This window comes from Sus scrofa, chromosome 15, assembly GCF_054392235.1.
Source record: "Sus scrofa isolate SSC_HxYL_T2T_F1_AM1 chromosome 15, Sscrofa_HxYL_maternal_Yorkshire_Landrace_v2.0, whole genome shotgun sequence".
NCBI classification, from domain to species: Eukaryota; Metazoa; Chordata; class Mammalia; order Artiodactyla; family Suidae; genus Sus; species Sus scrofa.
In genome coordinates, this window is record NC_139397.1 from 125509229 (window position 1) to 125529803 (window position 20575).

The 20575-nt window shown below is 43.3% G+C and overlaps 1 protein-coding gene across 3 annotated transcripts in view; it reads right to left on the reverse strand.

The window, feature by feature from the left end:
- The window catches only part of PLEKHM3 (pleckstrin homology domain containing M3), a 196351-nt gene that overhangs the window by 155821 nt on the left and 19955 nt on the right, over positions 1-20575 (reverse strand). For all 3 annotated transcript variants that reach the window (XM_021076247.2, XM_021076248.2, XM_084998762.1), the window contains exon 2: positions 14317-15242. In XM_021076247.2, the coding sequence (XP_020931906.1) occupies positions 14317-14923 (607 nt within the window). In that variant the 5' untranslated portion in view covers positions 14924-15242. The remainder of the gene's footprint in view (positions 1-14316; positions 15243-20575) is intronic.

Consider the following 20575-nt stretch of genomic DNA (forward strand, 5'->3'; position numbering starts at 1 on the left):
CCTATGATAGGCTGATGGGTGGTAGAGCAGGTCTAGAGGAACAGACCAGAATTAGCACTTCCTGTGAGAGGCTGAGTTACACATGGCTGGTTCCTCTCTCAAAGCTGCCTGTAAGTTACTTCTCCCCAGGAGTGGAGTGTGCAAAGGGAGGGAGGCTGAGTGTTGTTCTAACTGATATCCCTTTACATGGACACAAAAGCTATAGGAAAGGAGGCCCCCTGCTACCTGCCCCCCACTACGCTTCACCCCGGCCAACTTCTAGACTATCCTTTCAGGAGTTCTCTTGTGGTGCAGAGGGTTAAGGATCCAGCGGTGTCACTGCAGTGGCCCAGGTCACAGCTGTGGTGCAAGTTCAGGGCCCGGCCCAGGGGCTTCCACATGCTGTGGGCATGGCCAAAAAAAATATCCTCTCAATTTTGATTTTAAGACATTTTCAAGTGCTTCTTGCCAAATATATCATGTTAATTTGATCTTTCTAGCTTTGGAAAATCCATTTAAAAAAATCCATACTCTCAGCCCACCCCTCTCCAAGATGCAACTGTGTTCCGGCTTAGCGTCTGGTCAACCCACACACAGGCTGTATTCATCCCCACCTCGGCTTTCTGCTCAACCCTCAATGCTCAGCTAGCACGTCCTTTCCTCAATGAAGACCTCTCTGATGTTCTAGATCACAATCAAGTCTCTTTTCTTTACATTCCCAGTTAACAAGACACAATTTTCCAAATGTATTTGTTTCATGTTACAGTATTCAACCATGTTTAAGCCAGAGACGAGGTGGGGGATACTGACTACTTTTAGGTCTTTGTTCTCATTAGAGGCACAAGGGAGAAGTGAAATTAACAGGATGCACATCAGTCATCATAAATGCTATGACACAAATGTTCATAGCAAAGAACATGAAGGGAATGACGCCACAGGAACCAAAGAGCAGCTATGTCTTGTACATTTTAAATGTGGTGCCAAAAGGCACATGAAAAGATGTGCAACATCATTAATCATCAAAGAAATGCAAATCAAAACTACTATGAGGTATCACCCCACACCAGTCAGAATGGCCATCATCAAAAAGTCTACAAATAGGAATTCCCATTGTGGCACAGCAGAAACGAATCTGACTAGGAACCATGAGGTTGCAGGGTTGATCCCTGGCCTCACTCAGCGGGTTAAGGATCTGGCGTTACCATGAGCTGTGGTATAGCTCACAGATACAGCTTGGATCTGATGTTGCTGTGGCTGTGGCGTAGGCCGACAGCTGTAGCTCTGATTGGACCCCTAGCCTGGGAACCTCCATGTGCCAAGGGTGCGGCCCTAGAAGGACAAAAAGACAAAAAAAAAAAAAAAGATACATGCACCCCAATGTTCATAGCAGCACTATTTACAACAGCCAAGACATGGAAACAACTTGAATGTCCACCAACAGATGAATGTATAAAAAAAGATGTGGTACACGCTACTATATGTAAAATAGAGAGGTAATGAGTACCTATTGTACAGCACATGGCAATGTACTCAATACTATGTAATAACGTATATGGGAAAAGAATCTGAAAAAGAACAGATATATATGTAACTGTTTTACTTTGCTGTACGCCCAAAACTAACACAACTATACTCCAATAAAGTTTATTTTTATTTATTTATTTATTTATTATTATTATTATTTTTTGCTATTTCTTTGGGCCGCTCCCGCGGCATATGGAGGTTCCCAGGCTAGGGGTCGAATCGGAGCTGTAGCCACTGGCCTACGCCAGAGCCACAGCAACGCGGGATCCGAGCTGCGTCTGCGACCTACACCACAGCTAACGGCAACGCTGGATCGTTAACCCACTGAGCAAGGGCAGGGACCAAACCCGCAACCTCATGGTTCCTGGTCGGATTCGTTAACCACTGCGTCACAACGGGAACTCCCAAGTTTATTTTTAAACAAAGATATAGTATGTATACACAATGGAATATTACTCAGCCATAAAAAAGAATGAAATAATGCCATTTGCAGCATCTTGGATGAACCTAGAGATTATCATACTAAGTAAAGTAAGCCAGACAGAGAAAGACAAATATCATGATATCACCTACATGAGGAATTTAAAAGAAAAAAAAAGATACAAATGAACTTATTTATAAAACAGAAATATAACCACAGACATAGAAAACAAATGTATGGTTACCAAAGAGGAAAGGGGGAGGGAGGGATAAATTAGAAGTTTAGGATTAACATAGATACACTTCTACATATAAAATAGATAACAAGGACCTACTGCATAGCACAGGGAACTGGACTCAATATTTTGTAATAACCTATGAGGGAAAAGAATTTGAAAAAGAATAGACGCATATATGTATAATTGAATCACTCTGCTGTACACTTGAAACTAACACATTGTAAATCAACTATACTTCAATAAAAAGAAAAATAAATAAATAAATACATAGGTATACAGGCCCTCACACAGCACTGGCCACTGTAGTGCTCACAGATGCCTATTAAACTTATTCCAGTAGAAACTAACTAGGCTCAAGTCATATCTCTTCTGTGAGCTATTCTGGAGATCTTTATGGGTGAAAGAGAACATCTCATTTCTTTTTCCTTCATAAACCTAGGGGAAAAGACATATACTCTGTGGAGGTTTTAGAAGAAACAGACCTGTAACCCTATCTAGCTATTAGCTAGACACACCAACTGGGGATCCTTTCCTTACAAGTTTTTAAGTGCAACAGTGATAGCGCTTAAGTCAATACAGACCTGGTCAATTTCACTTCTCAAGTGTGAACTTGACCAGGAGATCAGAGATCCAACCTCTTAAATTCAGAGGTTTCCTACCATCTGTGACAAGGGTCCTCTCTGGTGTTGACAGAACTTTTTGACTCAGAAAACATTTCCAAACCTCAACTTTGAAGCAATGCTCATTCTCCGCCATAGTAAGGTTTTCAATCTGTTTCGTTAATCTATAGAAAATAAGTATAAAAGAATCTCCCATACTGGGCCACCAGATTTTAACATAAGTGACATTCTATTGCTATATCTTTGGGTAACACAGAATCATAAAACTTAGAGCCTGAAGGGACTAGAAATCTCTTCAGTCCAGCCCTATCTGAGATCGAACCTGTCACGTGCCCACTGATCCTGTTAGATGTCTCTCCTTCTTTACCAACAGAACCCTTATTTTGCTCAGATGTGGTGTATATATTCAGAGGAGATGCCTGCCCCACAGTAATAACTAGGATTTGTTTAATCCAAACAGCAACCCCATTTTCTTCTACCAGAGATTGTTTCAGGGGTAGGTATGCAAAGCAGTTCTGACTACCGTGGGTGGGGGTGCTAGTGGGGCCCTCTAGGAAGAGACCCAGAGAAGCTGCTCTGCTTTTCCTTCCTGACTTTGGCTGGGGATATATATCCTTGGGGCTGCTGCAGCCTTCTTGCATCAATGGGGAGAAGAGACAACACCAGCATACTGAGGAGAGCAGTGCAAAAAAGACGGAAAGTGTCCTTGATGATCCTGGGGCCATCCTGGAGTAGGTGTCCTTAAGTGTTTTTCGCGTACAGTGTTTGCTATTCACTAAGTGTTCAATAGCTGTCTGTTAAATAAAAAAATAAAATGATAAATGGCCTTACTGTTCATGCCACTTTCAGCTGAGTATTCTGTTACTTGCTTCTAAAAGCATTCTAACTGATTTAACAGATTTGGAAAGAGGTTCCAGGAAACAAAATGACTTGGCCAAGGTTATACCACAAAGTGTGCAAGTTGAGAGTGGAACTCCAACCTCTAGACTTTCAATCTTGATCCCACTGTATTTTATTTGTGGTGGAGGGAATGAGTCTTAAGCTTCCTCAGACTTGAGAGGCAGTATTACAGAGTGGTTACGTGTGGGCCCCAGAGTCGAGCCTGGCTTGGGATCCCAGCCCCACCACACACTAGCCAGGTGGCCTTGGGTCAGGTCAACTTCTCTAGGGCTCAGCTTCCTCCTTTGTATAATCAGGACAATATTTGCATCATATTAAACTACTGTGAATATTAAACAAGATAATGGATGAATTTTTTTTTTTTTTTTGTCTTTTTGCCATTTCTTGGGCCGCTCCTGTGGCATATGGAGGTTCCCAGGCTAGGGGTTGAATCGGAGCTGTAGCCACCAGCTTATGCCAGAGCCACAGCAACGCGGGATCCGAGCCGCATCTGTAACCTACACCACAGCTCACGGCAATGCCAGATCGTTAACCCACTGAGCAAGGCCAGGGATCGAACCCGCAACCTCATGGTTCCTAGTCGGATTCGTTAACTACTGAGCCACGACGGGAACTCCTGGATGAATATTTCTTAACACAGACCTGGGCATAAATTTAACTCTCATTAAATGACAGTTCTAAACTTCATTAACTTGACTCAAGCTTTAGGTACAGAAAAACAAAAGAGAAGCCATTCCCATTTTGGAAACAAACAAACAAAACTGTACTGTCCTGATTTTCCAAGCATCAATATATAGAATTCAACCAAACACCTCACACATGCCCATACCTGATTTGAAAGAGTTTTCTACAAGGAGATCCTGCTGAATAGCATTGAGAACTTTGTCTAGATACTCATGTTGCAACAGAAGAAAGGGTGGGGGAAAAAATGTAATTGTAATGTATACATGTAAGGATAACCTGACCCCCTTGCTGTACAGTGGGAAAATAAAAAAATTATTAAAAAAAAAAAAAAGAAAGAAAGAGTTTTCTACAGTACAGTGCATTTCATCAAAGAACTGCCAACCTACTGTGGGAGATGAAGGTACAAGCAATTACCTATAATGCACGGCAGAATAAAATATGCTGTGGAAACATAAAAGTTAAAAAGATAAGAAAGTGAATGTATATATATGTAAGACTGGGTCACCTTTCTGTATGGCAGAAATTGGCACAACACTGTAAATCAACTATACTTTAATAAAAAAAATTTAAAACCACAGAGAACAAACTAGTGGTTAATGGAGGGGAGAGTGGTCGAGGGAGGTGCAAGATAGGTGAAAGGGATTAGGAGATACAAAATACCAGGTATAAAATAAATAAATTACAAGGATGTGATGCACAACACGGGGAATAGAGTGCAATATTTTATTATCTTATTATAACTGTATATGGAATATAATCTATAAAAATAGCAAATCACTATGTTGTATACAGAAATTAATGTCACCTATACTTTAATTTTAAACTAATAGAAAAATAGGGAAGGGTCTCAGGGATGATATGGCATTTGAATTGGTCCCTGAAAGATAACGGAAAGATTGTGAAAAATGAAGAAAGCAGGGAAGTATTCTGGTTGAAGAGACATCATGAATAAAGGCCCAGAAGTTGGAACACACATGGTACATTCAAAACCAGCACACATTTGGGTGAGGAAAGGTGCAGGTGATAAGCCTGGAAATATATCTGGGTGCTTTAGAGAATTTACACTTGATTTTTGTAAAGAATGGGAGCCATGATTCATTTTTGAGAACAGAGGAGCATGAAAAGATTTGTATTTTAAGAAGGTAACTCAGGCAGTTTATGAAGTTAGTGACTATAGTTCTCCTTGTCCAAGAAAGACAAAATTCACGAGCAGAACAACTACCAAAAATGTTAGACACTTCATTTTCAGAGTTCCCATATAGATGTGTTAGGAATCAGGATGCGGGCTGGTGATGAGGCATGTTGGGTTTCCGAAAAATGCAACCAATGGAAACCATACAACCATATAAAATCAACTTTCTGTGACCTATTTTAGCAACTTCTTTGTACTGACTAATCTTGCTGAAGGGTGAATCATAAATTCAGTAAGAGACCATGTCCTGATGACCTCACTCTTTCTAAGCCTGCAGGAATATTCCCACCTCTCCTGGCTCCAAGTCTTTTGAGAAACATCATAATTGAAAAAGCAGTCATTTTCGTGTAAGTCCCAAATTCGGCTTTTTTTTTTTACACGAGTGAAAAAATGGGGGAAAAGAAAATTGAAACAGAGTAACATAAAACTCAGGATAAAAAGGAGTTCTCCTGCGGCACAGCAGGTTAAGGATCTAGTGTCACTGCAGCAGCTTGGGTTTGCTCCCTGGCCTGGGAACTTCCACATGGCATGGACACAGCCAAAAAAAAAAAAAAAAGGAGAAATAAACCATATTGCCATGTTTTTTTCTAGCCCGAAAAAAAAAACTTCTGCTTGAGACCTCCTAAAGTACTTAGTGTAAGATAATACAGGCAAGGGAATGGAGGGTACAAGGTCACCAGAGGGTGAAACCGACTAAAACAAATGCCCAGCTGACCACTGCCAAGCAGATGAAAACGTGAACACAGGGAGGGCAAAGTCAGTCAGATTTGGCCAATCTGTTGCGTGTCAGAGCTCCATAGCTAATGCCAAGGATTTCTTTCAAATTTTTTCATTTAAAAAATTGCAACAGCAGTTCATCCAGGAGTAACAAGGCACACAGAAATCCTTCTGTGTTAAATAATTTCAACCACACCTATATTTCAATCACGACCTTCCACTACCAACCTGACTATAATAATTAGCTCCCACATGACCGAGGTCAGTTCCAATACATCCTGAAATAACACCATTCTAGAACTGGGAAAGATTAAAAAAGAGATAATTTAATCTGCTTCAAAGGCAAAATACAAGTGATTTTTACAAACCTACAAGGTGAGCATAGAGCAGGGATAAAACACTTTCAAGTCCTAGTTGAGTGTTTTTTTAGTTTTTGGGTGTTTTTTTTTTTGCTTTTTTAGGGTGGCACCCAAGGTATATGGAGGTTTCCAGGCTAGGGGTCAAATCAGAGCTGTACCTGCCAGCCTACACCACCGCCACAGCAACGCAGGATCCTCAACCTACCAAGTGAGGCCAGGGATCGAACCTGTGTCCTCACGGATGCTGGTCAGATTCATTTCCGCTGAGCCACGACGGGAACTCCTGAGTATTCTTTCCATACATCCTCACTTTCCTGTACTATATGTATACACTTAGAGGGTAAGAGTATGTTAGTTTGTATGTATACACCTGTTTTTCATATCAATAACATATCTAGTGTCCACAGGTTATATGACTTTTCATGTCCTTACTTTGGCATGTTTAAATTTGGATTGTAATTTCATGGTGTCAGGACCCTATCTTTACCCCACAGGGAATTCCCTGGCGCCAATGGCTGTATCATTACTCAGTGAACAGGTACAGGATGACACTGGGGCCAAAGGGGTAAAGGGTTAAAACATACTAGTCAGGAGCATGTCTGTATACAACCAAGATCAGTGGTGGGACTAAAAATGGGCCAGCCTGGGTGGGGGTCAGGGTCTTCCCTCAGGGCAAGTGCCCAGTCACACCTTGCTATAGTTGTCCAGGGCCTGGCAGACACTGGGATGGCGGTTAGAAAGGAGCTGACCCCGAGGAAGCTTTGGTCTCTACCACCTACCCTGAGGTTCTTTAGAAATAATTGCCTGTGATGTCAGGTGACGGATGTGTTAATTAACGGATAGATACATTCATTCATAATGTGTATGAATATCAAATCATCATGATGTACAGCTACAATTTACAATTTTGTCAATTAAACTTCATCAAAACCAGAGTTCCCTTCGTGGTGCAGCAGAAAGGAATCTGATGAACCATGAGGTTGCGGGGTCGATCCCTGGCCTCGCTCAGTGGGTTAGAGATCCAGCGTTGCCGTGAGCTGTGACGTAGGTCACGGACGTTGTAGCTATGGTGTAGGCCGGAGGCTACAGCTCCAATTGGACCCCTAGCCTGGGAACCTCCACATGCCGCAGGTGCAGCCCTCAAAAAGACAAAAACAAAAAACAAAATTTCATCAAAACTGAAAAAAAAGAACCGCTTCTGTTCTTAGATCTACTCCTTCCCATCGGTTTATGACTTAGCCCTTCTGACATCACTATCCCATCCTCAGGTAATGCAGGTAGTCTTAACCAGGTTGGAGTCAAGACACACTCCATCCACCTAGTAGGACCCACTGGCGGTTTATTCACTTAGCACAGCCTGTCCTAGGTCAGCCTCTGCCCAAGGCAGTAAAATCTCTTGAATGCATTCACAGGCTTCCGAGTAAGACCGAAAAAGGCAGCCAAAGATGGGGCAAAACTCCAAAGCCCTCTTTCCAGGGTTAGAAACCCAGGGGGTCGGTTCACTTAAGCTTTTCTGTATAGCTAACGTTTAAGAGTTTGGAAGGCAAAGTCACAGTCCTTGTTTTGCAGACGCCTGGGTCCCCTAAAGGACGGTGACTAGCTCTGCACTGTTCACACAGTAAATATGTTAAATTCAGGAAACAATCCTTGCTTAGCTGGACTGCTTTGGTATGTCTCAGTCTTTCTCAACCAGTGATCCCCTAAGGGGTCAGTTTTACTTGAAGAACATTATCCAGGTCTGTTTCTTCCACATCACTTCCCATCTTTTACCCCCACAGGGACTGACTGCCAGCAAGGCTTTCAAAGTGAAGGCTTCTGGAGACTGAGAACTACTGGCTTCCAGAGCCGGGGTCCAGCTCCAGCTTAGTGGTTAAGAGCATGGGCTCTGAAGGAAGAGTGCCTGGGTACAAGTTGAGGATCCAGTCATTACTAGCTGGGGAACTTTAAGCACATGACTTAAGCTCTCTGTGCCTCAGTTTCATCATCCTTAAAATGGGGCCAATAAAAATGCCTATATCACAGGAGTGTTACATGATTTAAAGAAGCTACCACCTGCATAGCACTGAAAACAGTCACAGTGAACAAAGTCCATGTTTGCTGCTTTTATTGTTTTTTCCTTCACTTTCCATTTGGGCTCTCTCGTTTACCCTAAGGATGAACACACCAGGGGCTCAAATGTTGGCTTTGACAGTAACAAGTAGGCTGTCAATTTGTTTGATATATTCTGTTCTCACACACCAAGACCCTAGGAAAGATGTGATCGTCAAATCCAAAGGAAGAGTCTTTATAAAAAGCAGTATGAGGGAATGGGGAAAAGTTGAGGAGTGATGCACAATTAACCTCAAATGACCGCCAACTTCAGAAAGACTAAAGACAAACCACATTATCTCCTGGCTCTGTGCTCACCAAACAGCACTCAGATTCCTCTACAAAGGGTCGTCATGACTGTGCCTCTGGGACCCTGAGTCTGAGATGGGATCTGGAGACTCCTCCAAGGCCAGGGCACCCTTCTTCCAACACTAGGGGCTTCTTTATAAGCCATATCTGTTTGACTCTCTCTTATCACAAGGATAGTGCACAGCAGCCTTGGAGATAAAAGCAAACCTTCATTTTTCACTGCTGCTAAAGAACTTCAGAGAAGAGGTGCAAGGTAAGAGATGCTAGATGAGGGCTCAAGGCCTTCAGCAAAGAGGGTGGCGTTGTTCTTTTTCTAGAAAGACATACACCAGCTAAAGAAGTTAATGTTTTTAATTTATCGGCTTGATTTTTATCAGAGTTACATTCATCTCACATGTAAAAAAAAAAAGTGTTTTGAGCACATATTATGTTCAGAACACTATATTAAGTACTGAGGATAAAGCAATGCATAAGAAACAAGCCCTTCCTCGGTGACCATAGACTCTGGTGTGGAAGACAGTGAACAGTTGGTGACAAATCAGCATGAGAGAGGGAACGGATGATATGTTTCTCATTAATAAATCCGTTAATAGCTAGGCGAAAATACGATGGGGGAAGGCTCAGTCGAGAAATACTTATTGTGAGGCCATTTTATGAAACCGTGCCAGGGAAAACTCGAGGGATTGGTAGCATCACGTTGATTCTTACTGAGGAGTTTCCAATTCAATTAATAATAGTAATAATAATATTATTAAATGTTTAAAACATTCATTAAGTATTTACTATGGGCCAAACATGGTTCTAGGAAGCACTTTAGATCTTTCAACCCATTTAATGCTCACAAGATACTAAGGTAAGTACTACTCTTATCCCATACTCCCCCCCCCCCAAAAAAAATTAAGGCTCAGAGAGATTAGGAAAATTGCCCTATGTTACACAGCTAGTAAGTACTGAGACAAAGATTGAAAGTCTAGCAGTCTAGTTTTAGAGTCTTTTTTTTTTTTTTTTTTTTTCTGCTTTTTAGTGCCCTACCCCCTGGCATACAGAGGTTCCCAGGCTAGGGGTTGAATCAGAGCTATAGCTGCTGGCTTACACCACAGCTATAGCAACGCAGGATCTGAGCTGCATCTGCAACCTATATCACAGCAATCCCAGTTCCTTAACCCACTGAGTGAGGCCAGGTATCAAACTCACGTCCTCATGGATCCTAGACGGGTTCATCACTGATGAGCCACGATGGGAACTCCCTAGAGTCATTTTTTAATCAATACCTTGTATGACTAGAAGGCCCTCTTCAGCCATCAGCCAAATAGCTCTTACTATACCCCAGCTACCCACTGCCCTCAATATGCCAAAATCTCATTTGCTTTATATCCAAAGCAGCCTTTATCCTCAGTAAGGCTCAAAAGCTCAGTTAATCATCGCCAAACAAGGCAGAAGCCACAGAGGCCCCACCTAATGCAGAAGAGCCTTGGGCTTGATGTCAAGGAAGGAAAGAGAGGCAATGAGAAGGGCAGACAAGAGGAGGGGTGGTTGAGGAGGAGAAGAAACACTCCTGGTAAGTCTTCAAGCTACACGGGTGAGCTCAGAAAATGATCTAGAGAGAAATAAACATTAACTGGAGAAAACATAAGACTGCAGTGCAGTAATAAAGCCATAAGTAAGAGAGTGACGGGGCTAGACACACAACCAAGTTGCCTCCTTAAAGGAAGACCCATGTGACTAAATTTTATTTTCTTCTGAGGAGTCCTCAGCCTCTCAGTAACCCTCGTTAATTTTCAGAACAGGAGTTCCCACTGTGGCGCAGTGGTTAATGAATCTGACTGGGAACCATGGGGTTGCAGGTTCAATCCCTGGCGTTGCCGTGAGCTGTGGTATAGGTTGCAGACGTGGCTCGGATCCCACATTGCTGTGGCTCTGGCATAGGCTGGTGCCTACAGCTCCAATTAGACCCCTAGCCTGGGAACCTCCATATGCCGTGGGAGCGGCCCAAAGAAACAGCAAAAAGACAAAAAAAAAAAAAAAAAAAAAAAAAAAAAAAAAAAATTCAGAATAGCTGGCATTGAGGATGAGAGGGTAACAGGCCCCTTTTGGACCTAAATACGAAGTGCCCGTGGGCCATTCCAGCAGAGGCGTTCACCAGGCGGTCAGATACATGAGTCTGAAGCTCAAGGAAGAGGTCTGGCCTCACCCCGCATCTCCTGGGTCCTCAGCTCCAGCTCTGACCTAGATACTACACTGCCTCCCTCTGCTTTTGGCCTATTCCTTCAGGAGAAGCAACAAGCCCTTCTTCAGTTTGGATGGCTGCTTCCCAAGATTTTAAAGTAAACATCACTAAAGATCTTGGCTGATTTTGACCCGTATGCACCTGGGTGTTGGCACACGCCCCACCCAAATGCTGTGAGAATTACAGCTGGTGGGGTGGGTAAGGATCTAGAACTCCTCTCCGCCCCTAGTCCAAGAATGAGGGGCCAGGGGGCCCTGCTTACCCGTGCCCTTCACCTAGTGAGCATAAGAGAGAACACTGCTCTCCAGAGTATGTCACACAGAAAAGGTGTCAGAAACCTGGCAGACCATTTACCCAACTTTATTAATTCCTGAGAGGATGTATATCCCATGGATGACCCACAGGCGCCCAGGTTATACTATAGCAATACCTGCCAAGACCATCTGTTACAGTTGATTTTTCAATACACCATTCAGTACTTATATTTCAACATAATATTTAACTTTTTTAAAATTAAGATTTTTAAGGAGTTCCCTGGTAAAGGGAACCAGCGTTGTCACAGCTGTGGCTGCGGTTGTTGCTGTAGCACAGGTTTGATCTCTGGCCTGGGAATTTCTGCATGCTGTGGGCACGGCCCCCAATTTTTTTTTTTTAATTGAGAATTAAAAAGTAACAATCATGAACTGCCACATCCTCAAAAGAGAACTGAAGGAAGGTGGCTTCTCTTCAGTTTCCTTTAGAGAACCTGAGGAAGGCCAGTTCTTACATTTACAATACAAACAGGATAGGAAAAATAAAATTGGAATTACAATATCCTTTTTTGTTTTGGGGGTTTTTTTTGGCTGCACCTGAAGCATATGGAAGTTACTTGGCCAAGGATGAAATCCAAGCTGCAGCTGCGACCTACACCACAGCTGCGGCAACTCTGAATCCTTAATCCACTGTGCAGGGCTGGGCACTCATACTTCAGCAGTGACCTGAGCCACTGCAGAGACAATGCCAGACCCTTAACCTGCTGTGCTACAGTGGGAATTCCTACAACATTCTCTTAACTTAGGTTATGCCAGAGATTTAGAATGGTTACAGTAGTTCTGTGATTCTTTTTTCTTGGCTGCACCCGTGGCATGAGGAAGACCCAGGGCCAGGGTTCAAACCTGGGCCACAACAGTGACAATGCCAGATCCTTAACTCACTGAGCCACCAGGGAAATCCCCCCCCCTTTTTTTGATTTAGTGATGTAAAAAAAAAAAAATCTTTCTTGTGAATGCCAAGAAACCAAAAAAGGATTGAGGTTGTTTGCTAATCAATGAGGACAACTGTTTGTACATGAGCCCAAGGCAAAGTTCTCCTGCCAGGTAATGGGGACACAGCAACCTGTTTATCTCCTAATATCTAATCAGTTACCAAGCCCTGTGCTTTATATATAATGTTCACTCCCTTGGCTAGATGTCACAGAGGATTAGTGAAAGTCTAGGAGAAAAGATAAGGAATCACAAGTCATACATCTGAGTGGGGAAAAAAGGTATTTTAAAAGGATAGATCTGAACTGGATGGGAAAATAATGCTGCACCTCATAGACAAGATCATTGCATTTCCTTCATGGACGTACGAAACGATACCCTTGCCTTAAGTTAACATTTACAAATGAAAGTTTATTAAAATGTAATATAAAATAGGTAAATAAAAGATAATTAAAATGAATCAATGGAATAGCAAGCAATGACAGAGACTGAAGGAACACTAAAATAGCACCCACGTACACAAAACAGTCTCCCCAGTTAACTGAGCAGAAGCCCTCTAAATGAAGAGGTAAGCAGGGTGATGGAAGAATTGTCAGTAATAAAAGTGGAGAGCATGCATACATGAGGTTATTGAGAAGGAAAACATTGGAGGAACTGGAGAAATGGTTTGTCGTGTCTCACAGAGGAGGAAGTTCACGGTAAGTACACGAGTACTTATTTATGTGCATGTGTGCGTGTAAAGTATGAGGAAAAGAGAAGTCTAGGGCCCTTCACCGTGAGGTTCCCAACCTCTCCAAATTTTTCCTCCCACTACTGCCACGGGACCCTTTGGTCAAGGGTCAGCCCACTCTCCTCTCTCTCGGTTCTCCCTACCTGAGTCCACACCATAATCCTGACCACGTGTCCTCTGTGACTCTCTTTCTGTAACTTTGTGTCCTTCAAGGTCCAACTCAAGTTCCATGATGCCTCACAAGCCCCTCCTAGCAAGCCCAGCCCAGAGTGTCTTCTGCTTCCTCTATCCTCTTACAATCACTGTCACTCACTCATTAAAAAAAAAATATATATATATCCCATGGAAGTTCCCCTTGTGGCTCAGCAGTTAGTGAGCTCAACTAGCACCCATGAGGACGCAGATTCGATCTCTGGCCTCGCTCAGTGGGTTAAGGATCTGGCATTGTTGTAAGCTGTGGTGTAGGTTGCGACTCAACCAAATCCCGAGGTGCTGTGGCTGTGGTGTAGGCCAGCGGCTATAGCTCAGAATGGACCCCTAGCCTGGGAACCTCCATGTGCCACAGGTATGCGCCCCCACCCCCAAAAAAAGATATCCCAACGATATCGAGTAAAACAAAAGTTCCCTTCCAGACATTTCAGTTGAGCATCTCCTGTCTCTCAAGACCAGGTGCCTTCCTGAGTCTGTGAGAGTGTCTGGTCCTCTCAGCTAAGTGAGAAGTGCTTTGGGGCAGGGACTGTGCCTTCACAGTACAAGGCTATGCCCAATGTATGATCTGATAAACACCTACTGATGTGAATAAGCGGTATCACACGATGTTCAAAGGAAAGTACATTAATTATGAGAGGGATCTAATATATAAGACTAGGAAGGGAGAATTAACCATGGTCATCTTTTCACTCAATACCCCCCAGGACCATCACAGGACCATGGACCTGAGGTGAGTGAAGTGTGAAAGTAAATGGGAGAGCGGGCTCAAGTAGGCAAAGCCAGACTCGGACAGTGGAGAGTAAGACTCCCAAGAGTTAAATGCAAGAGACAAAGGAAAACAACTACAATTCACTGGCAGTCAGCTGTAGAAACATACCTGTGTTTCCTTGAGCATCTTCTACCTTGTTTGATGAGGGCAACAGAAAAGATGGCCTCGTGAAGTGAGAGCCCAGAAGGGATGGTTGTTGCTGCTGCTGCTGCTGCAGAGGTGTGGTTTTGAGGCCCACCCTCCAGTCCACCTGGGTAATATCTGACCTTGATCGAGCATGCCCAGGCTTAAAGGTTGAGGTCTCATCCAACAAGTCATTCACAGAACGAGGCCTGTCCTTTCGACGCTGACAGATGTTGAAGAAATTAAAGGTTGAAGCTTCCTTTTGTTCCATCCAGGACAGATTATCTGGGGTTGTCCCTTTCTGGACTGTAAACTGTTCTTTGGCAGGGAAGACATTTTGAGCTTTGGTTTCTAAGAGCCTGCTCTTGCAGTGGTCCCAAATCACAGCCCCCCTTCCTAGGGAGGAGACATTTCTGATAGCACCATTGTCTATGTTACCGAGTACCTCATGCCCCACCAGTTCCGGGACCTCCTGAATCCCATAAACCTCCGCGTGCTGCACAGCCTTTTCTAGCTTACTGTCGAAAGTGCTAAAGAATTCCTCAGTAACTTCCAAGGCCGGGCTGATATCATCCACTTCCAAAGCTTCCATGTCACGGGCTCCAAGAGGCCTAAGCCTCCTACGCTGGTTCAGGAAAGGGCTTCATGAACATTCACCCAAGGAAGAGAAGTGCTTTGGGCAACAGAGTTCTGGAAATAACTGGAAGGAACTTTCATTCGGCTGCTCAGAGCAGGCCAAGCACTAGGGTGGCTGATGTTTTCTGAGACATTAAAAGCATTTGCTAGATGGTAACAGTCATCGGCAAAGGTAATGGGACACAGACATTCCTTTGAGATTATTCTTCAGTGAGTCCTCTGTAAAGACAACAGGAAGTGCTTGTCAAAGCAATGCCACGGCCATCTTCGATTTTCTGAAAGAAAATAAACAGGACAACGTTGGCCCATGGTTCACTGTATTGTATATACAGGAATCTGCCCAAATACATCCTCATCTTTACATCTCTTCCATGGCAGTCATGCCCAAAAGTGGACAACATCTTACAGAGAAGTGCCATTGTCAGGAGCACACGTCACTACTTTGTATTAGCGCTTTCACAGAGCAATGGGGGAATCTTGATAAGGGGAATTTAGGTCAATAGCTTTTACTCACACAGAGACGCCTTTGAGAGTATCTGTGAAAAGACTGGCCTGGCAAATCTCTGTGATACACTGACCTAAAATAGTAGGCAAAAGAGACTGGGAATTCTGTGACTGGGCCTATGTCATAATCCGTCTGAAAGGCAGAAATGCCTGAGTTCTTTCATAAACCCTGATGGTTTGTTGGGCTCAAAAGCAACAGGGGTAAGTAGTGAGGGAGAACTTCTCAGCCTCCCCTTCATTTGTTTGGCTGTGCCTGCGACATACAGATGATCCCGAGCCCGGGATCAAACCCATGCCACGGCAGCAACCTGAGCCAAAGTAGTGACAATGCTAGATCCTTAAGCCACTGAGCCACCAGGGAACTCTGAGCAGCAGCCTTTTTAATTAACCTGAATGTTACTGTGCTGTGCTTCCCAGGTTCAGATAATGCCTAATGATGTCTCCAAACTCCACCATTCCTCCAGTCACCTTGCAAAAAGGCTTCAGGCTCCCTGAGGCTTTGAGGGTTGGCCTAGGAATAGGTCCGGCCTTGAGGCTGGGCAGAGAGAATCCTAACACTAGCCACACTCTCTGGGAAATGCTAGATCTCCAAAGCCAGGCCAAACAAGAGCAGACCTTGACAATGATGCTGTCTAATATAGTAGACACTAGTCATATACAGCTACTTAAATTTAAATTTATTAAAAATCAAATAAAGTTCCTCAGTCACACTGGCCACATTTCATGTGCTCGACATACACCTTTGTATTTTTACCAAAAAATGAACAAACAAAACAGCTAGGTAAGGGCTTTTTTTTCTCAACTACTTACAAGTAGGTAAAACTAGACAATTTGCAACACTTTTGTAAGTTGCTGCAAAGGTACATAAATGTGCTTTCTTTTTTAAAACTGCATAGTTTCTATGGTTCACTAAAATCATTTTTAGTACTTAGGCCAGTAAATCATTACATTTAAAGCAATAGCACCAATCTCCGTTAATTAATATGTATAAGTAAAACTAGTATATACAGCCCGTTATTTTATTTTATTTATTTTTGTCTTTTTTGCTATTTCCTGGGCCACTCCAGCGGCATATGGAGGTTCCCAGGCTAGGGGTTGAATCGGAGCTGTAGCCGCCAGCCTACCCCAGAGCCACAGCAACACGGGATCCGAGCCTCGTCTGCAACCTACACCACAGCTCACGGCAACGCCAGATCGTTAACCGATCCAAGCAAGGGCAGGGATCGAACCCGCAACCTCATGGTTCCTAGTCGGATTCGTTAACCACTGCGCCATGACGGGAACTCCACAGCCCGTTATTTTAAATGTATCTAGAAGGTTTGCTGTTCACAGGAGCTCCATGGCTTACCTCTTACAAAGTGAGAATGACTGTGAATTTGTCTACTTGTTATATTTTGACATTTAGTATGTTAGCATTCATGAAGCAAGACAAAGATTTTTAGAGATAAAATCAGTTGTATTTTTCTAGCTGCAAATAGGCTACAGCTAAGCCTGGGGTCTTCTGAATCTCATAGCAGAATTTCACTACCCCTGTCATTTTGAAATTTGAGATTTTTCAGTTTTATCTTGTACACCAGAAGCTAAGAAAAAGTAATACATAATGTACCTTAAAACTTTTAGTTCTTTATTTACTCAAATTTCAAACGAACATAATAAACAAAGGTTACATTTCCCATTTATGGAAGAGGCACCAAGGTGCCGAGCACTAAGCTATTCATCTAGGACTTTGAGTATTTCTTTCCTTATCCAGTGCTTAAAATTCAGTCTGTAATCACACTATAGAGAGTAAACACCTTCAAAGTGATTCTTTCTTTCTTTCTTTTTTTAAGATCAAAATGTTTAGGAATACATACATTCACAAGCTGGTTAGAAACATACAACCAGGGATGGCCAGTACTGCTGGCTTCTGGAATTCTCCATCCCAACTCATTCTAAAATCATAGACTATGAGACAAGGAAGGGACCTGAGATGGTCAGGGTTCAACCTTTCACAGAAGGGGACATTGAGCCCAGAGAGAGTAAGAGGTCCCATGGACACTTCTGTATGCATTGACTCACTTAAATCTCATTAAGAGCAGTAACAATTCAATGCTATTTAACAGGGATTCTGGAAACCACTCATCTATCTATCCATTCATCACTTATGAAGGTCACAACAGATACAAGACACTGAAGATGAAAGGGTGAATAAGATACAGCTTTTGCCCTAAAGAGGCTCACAGTCTATCATGCTGAGCCTAAGAAAATAAGTTCAAAAAACTGCCTTGAGAGAGGATGAAAGTAGATTTGATGGGGGAAGGAGGGAGTGTGGTCACTTGTCAGCAAAGATGAGAGAGAGATTAAGAAAGTCTTCAAAAAGAAGTGCCCTTTGAGTTGAGCCTAGAAAACTTAGATGGGAGTTCCCTGGTGGCCTCATGGTTAGGACTCGGTGCTTTCACTGCTGCAGCTTGGGTTCATTCCCTGGTCTGTGAACTGAGATGTTACATCAAGCCCCTGTGGTGGGCAGGCGGGTAGAAGCAAGGAAGGAAGGAAAGAAAGAAAGGAGAAAATTTAGAAGATGTTTGCCTGGAGGGCTCAGAATAAATTAGGAAGAGTAAATCACTTTTTGGTGAGCAAGGGATTTTCAAATTATTACATAAAATGACTTTCCACAGGCAATGTGGCAAGCTATCTAGTGGAGTAACAGCAAGCAATTTGGTGGATTTAGAGTGAGATCTAGGTTCAAATCCTAACCCTGTCTCATCTTAGCTATATAATTGGGGTGAATGTTCTCTGATCCACCACCCCCACTTCACCCCAAGTCCTCTGGGCTACTCTGCACTTCCCATTCTAGGAATTTCACCATTAGTGCTTTCCATTGCTTCTATCTGGAACTTACGCAGCTCTTCTCTTTGCTTCCTGATATAAATACACATTTTCCCATCAAAACCATATTCTAAAAGGGTCTACTCTTCACTGTGCGCCCCAGCATTTCTTCTTCTCTTCATCCCCCACTCAGTCCCACAGGCCTTTCAGATCCTCCTTTTGGCTCTGCAGGCCTGCCCACATGCTGTTCCCAGTGCTGGAGGGGTCACTGGCTCTTGGACGCCTCTGCCCATCCAATGTCTTATTATCCTTCAGGGTCCAACCGAACATCCTGGGACACACCTGTACTCTCTAGAGATGGCCACAACAGTATCTCCTGTCCCACATGCCTGTCTGCAGTGAGAATTCACTACTCCCTCATCAAGAAGGGAGTTTATTTTTCCACTTCCTTGAATCTGAGTAAGGCTTGTGAGGTTTTGATCTCGAGTGTGGCAGAAATGAGGCTATGCCCATTGGAGGCACAGCCCTTAACTGGCCTGGCAGCTTCTGCTTCCTATCTCTTGGAGCTTTAGGCCGATTACATCGAAAGTCCAGGCTACTCTGCTGGAGGAAGAGGCCACACATTAGAGCATGGAGGCACCAGACACCAATAGTGAAATTCCTAGAATAGAAGTCTCCAGAGGACTTGGGGTGGAGTGGGGATGGGTCAGGGAATCTTACCCCAGTTACACAGCGAGTATGAGACAGGAGTAGGGAAGACGCCATCTTGAAGGACAGCCCAGTTGAGCTTTCCGATGATTCCAGCCCCAGTAAGTATCATAAGTGATCACAAGGGAGAATTTTCCAATGAGTCCAATTAGCCCAGAACCACTGGAGATAATACACTATTTTAAGACACTAATTCTGGGAGTAGTTTCACACAGCAAACAAAAATCAGGACTCATCATTTCCACAGGGAAGAATTCTCTGCTGTCTCAGACTAGGTTAAAGCCTTAAAGGACGGGAGGGCCTTGGTTCAGAAGGGCACTGGCATTTCTCAAAGCTGCACATATCACATTTGTAATTACAGTTTCGATGTCCATATCCCCTCAGGCAGCAACTCTCAACTTTGCTCACCTGTGTTTGTACCACCAAACACAGCTGCAGTTCAATAAATGTTTGTTGAATAAATGAATGAATCACTTCTGGGGGCTGCACCCATGGCATGCAAAAGTTCCAGGGCCAGGAATTGAACCTGTGCCCTGGCAGTGACTCAAGCCATAGCAGTGACAACGCCAGATCCTTAACACACCGCACTACCAGGGTACTCCAATAAATGACTGAATCATTTTTGAATGGCTATCTTTAGAATCATACATTTTTCCCCTTTTCCCTTTGTTGTCAGTACTTGTGACTTACAGCCCTTTCACCATGTTATGATCATGTCTATCAATAAACAAGAGAGCTGCTGCTTTACCGACTGCAAAAAAAAAAAAAAAAAAAAATTTACTCTTTAGTGTAATAAATGAACTAACAGATCAATGTGAGAGATCCAGGCCTTTGCCTGTATTTGCACAGCAGAGATAGCTAAAAAGAATGTGGGAGTTGCAGTGATTTATGCATTCCATAAATATTTACTGAAGCAGCTACTTTGTTCTAGGCACTGGTGATGTGACAGTGAACAAGACAGACTTAAATCCTGCCCTGTGGACCTTATATTCTAGTGGAACGCTTACTATTTAGACACAGCTCTAAATGCCTCAGTGTCTTACCTATTAAGGTGTGGTGAGAAGGCGGATGCGCTCCTCCACATCCTGCTGGATCCCATCCATCCCATCCCAAATCCCAACCCCTAGCAAGTCTTTCCTGAGGACTCAGTCCTTTTGCACCTGCCCCCTTCCCTGAATAGCTAAAACATCACTTTGTAAAATGTCCTTTCTCCTTCTTGAGGGCAAGTCCCATGTCCCAAGTCCCCAACAAAGTCAGCAGGTCTTCCCGCCTCTTGTCTTCCTCCTAATGCATCCTCCTCATCACCTCTCTTAACCCTTCAGAGTTGCCCCAGTAGAACAGGGTTTGGCAAACATTTTCTATAATGAGCCAGAGATAAATGGTGTAGGTTTCGTGGGCCATACAGTCACTTTTGCACCTACTTAACTCTATGACTGTAGGGAGAAAGCAGCCACTGACAGTATGGAAATCAATGGACTTGTCTGTGTTCTGATAAAACTTTATTTACAAATCAGGCAGATAACCAAAATGTAGTATATCCATACTTTTTTTTTTTTTTTTTTTTTAAATAGCCACACTTGCGGCATATGGA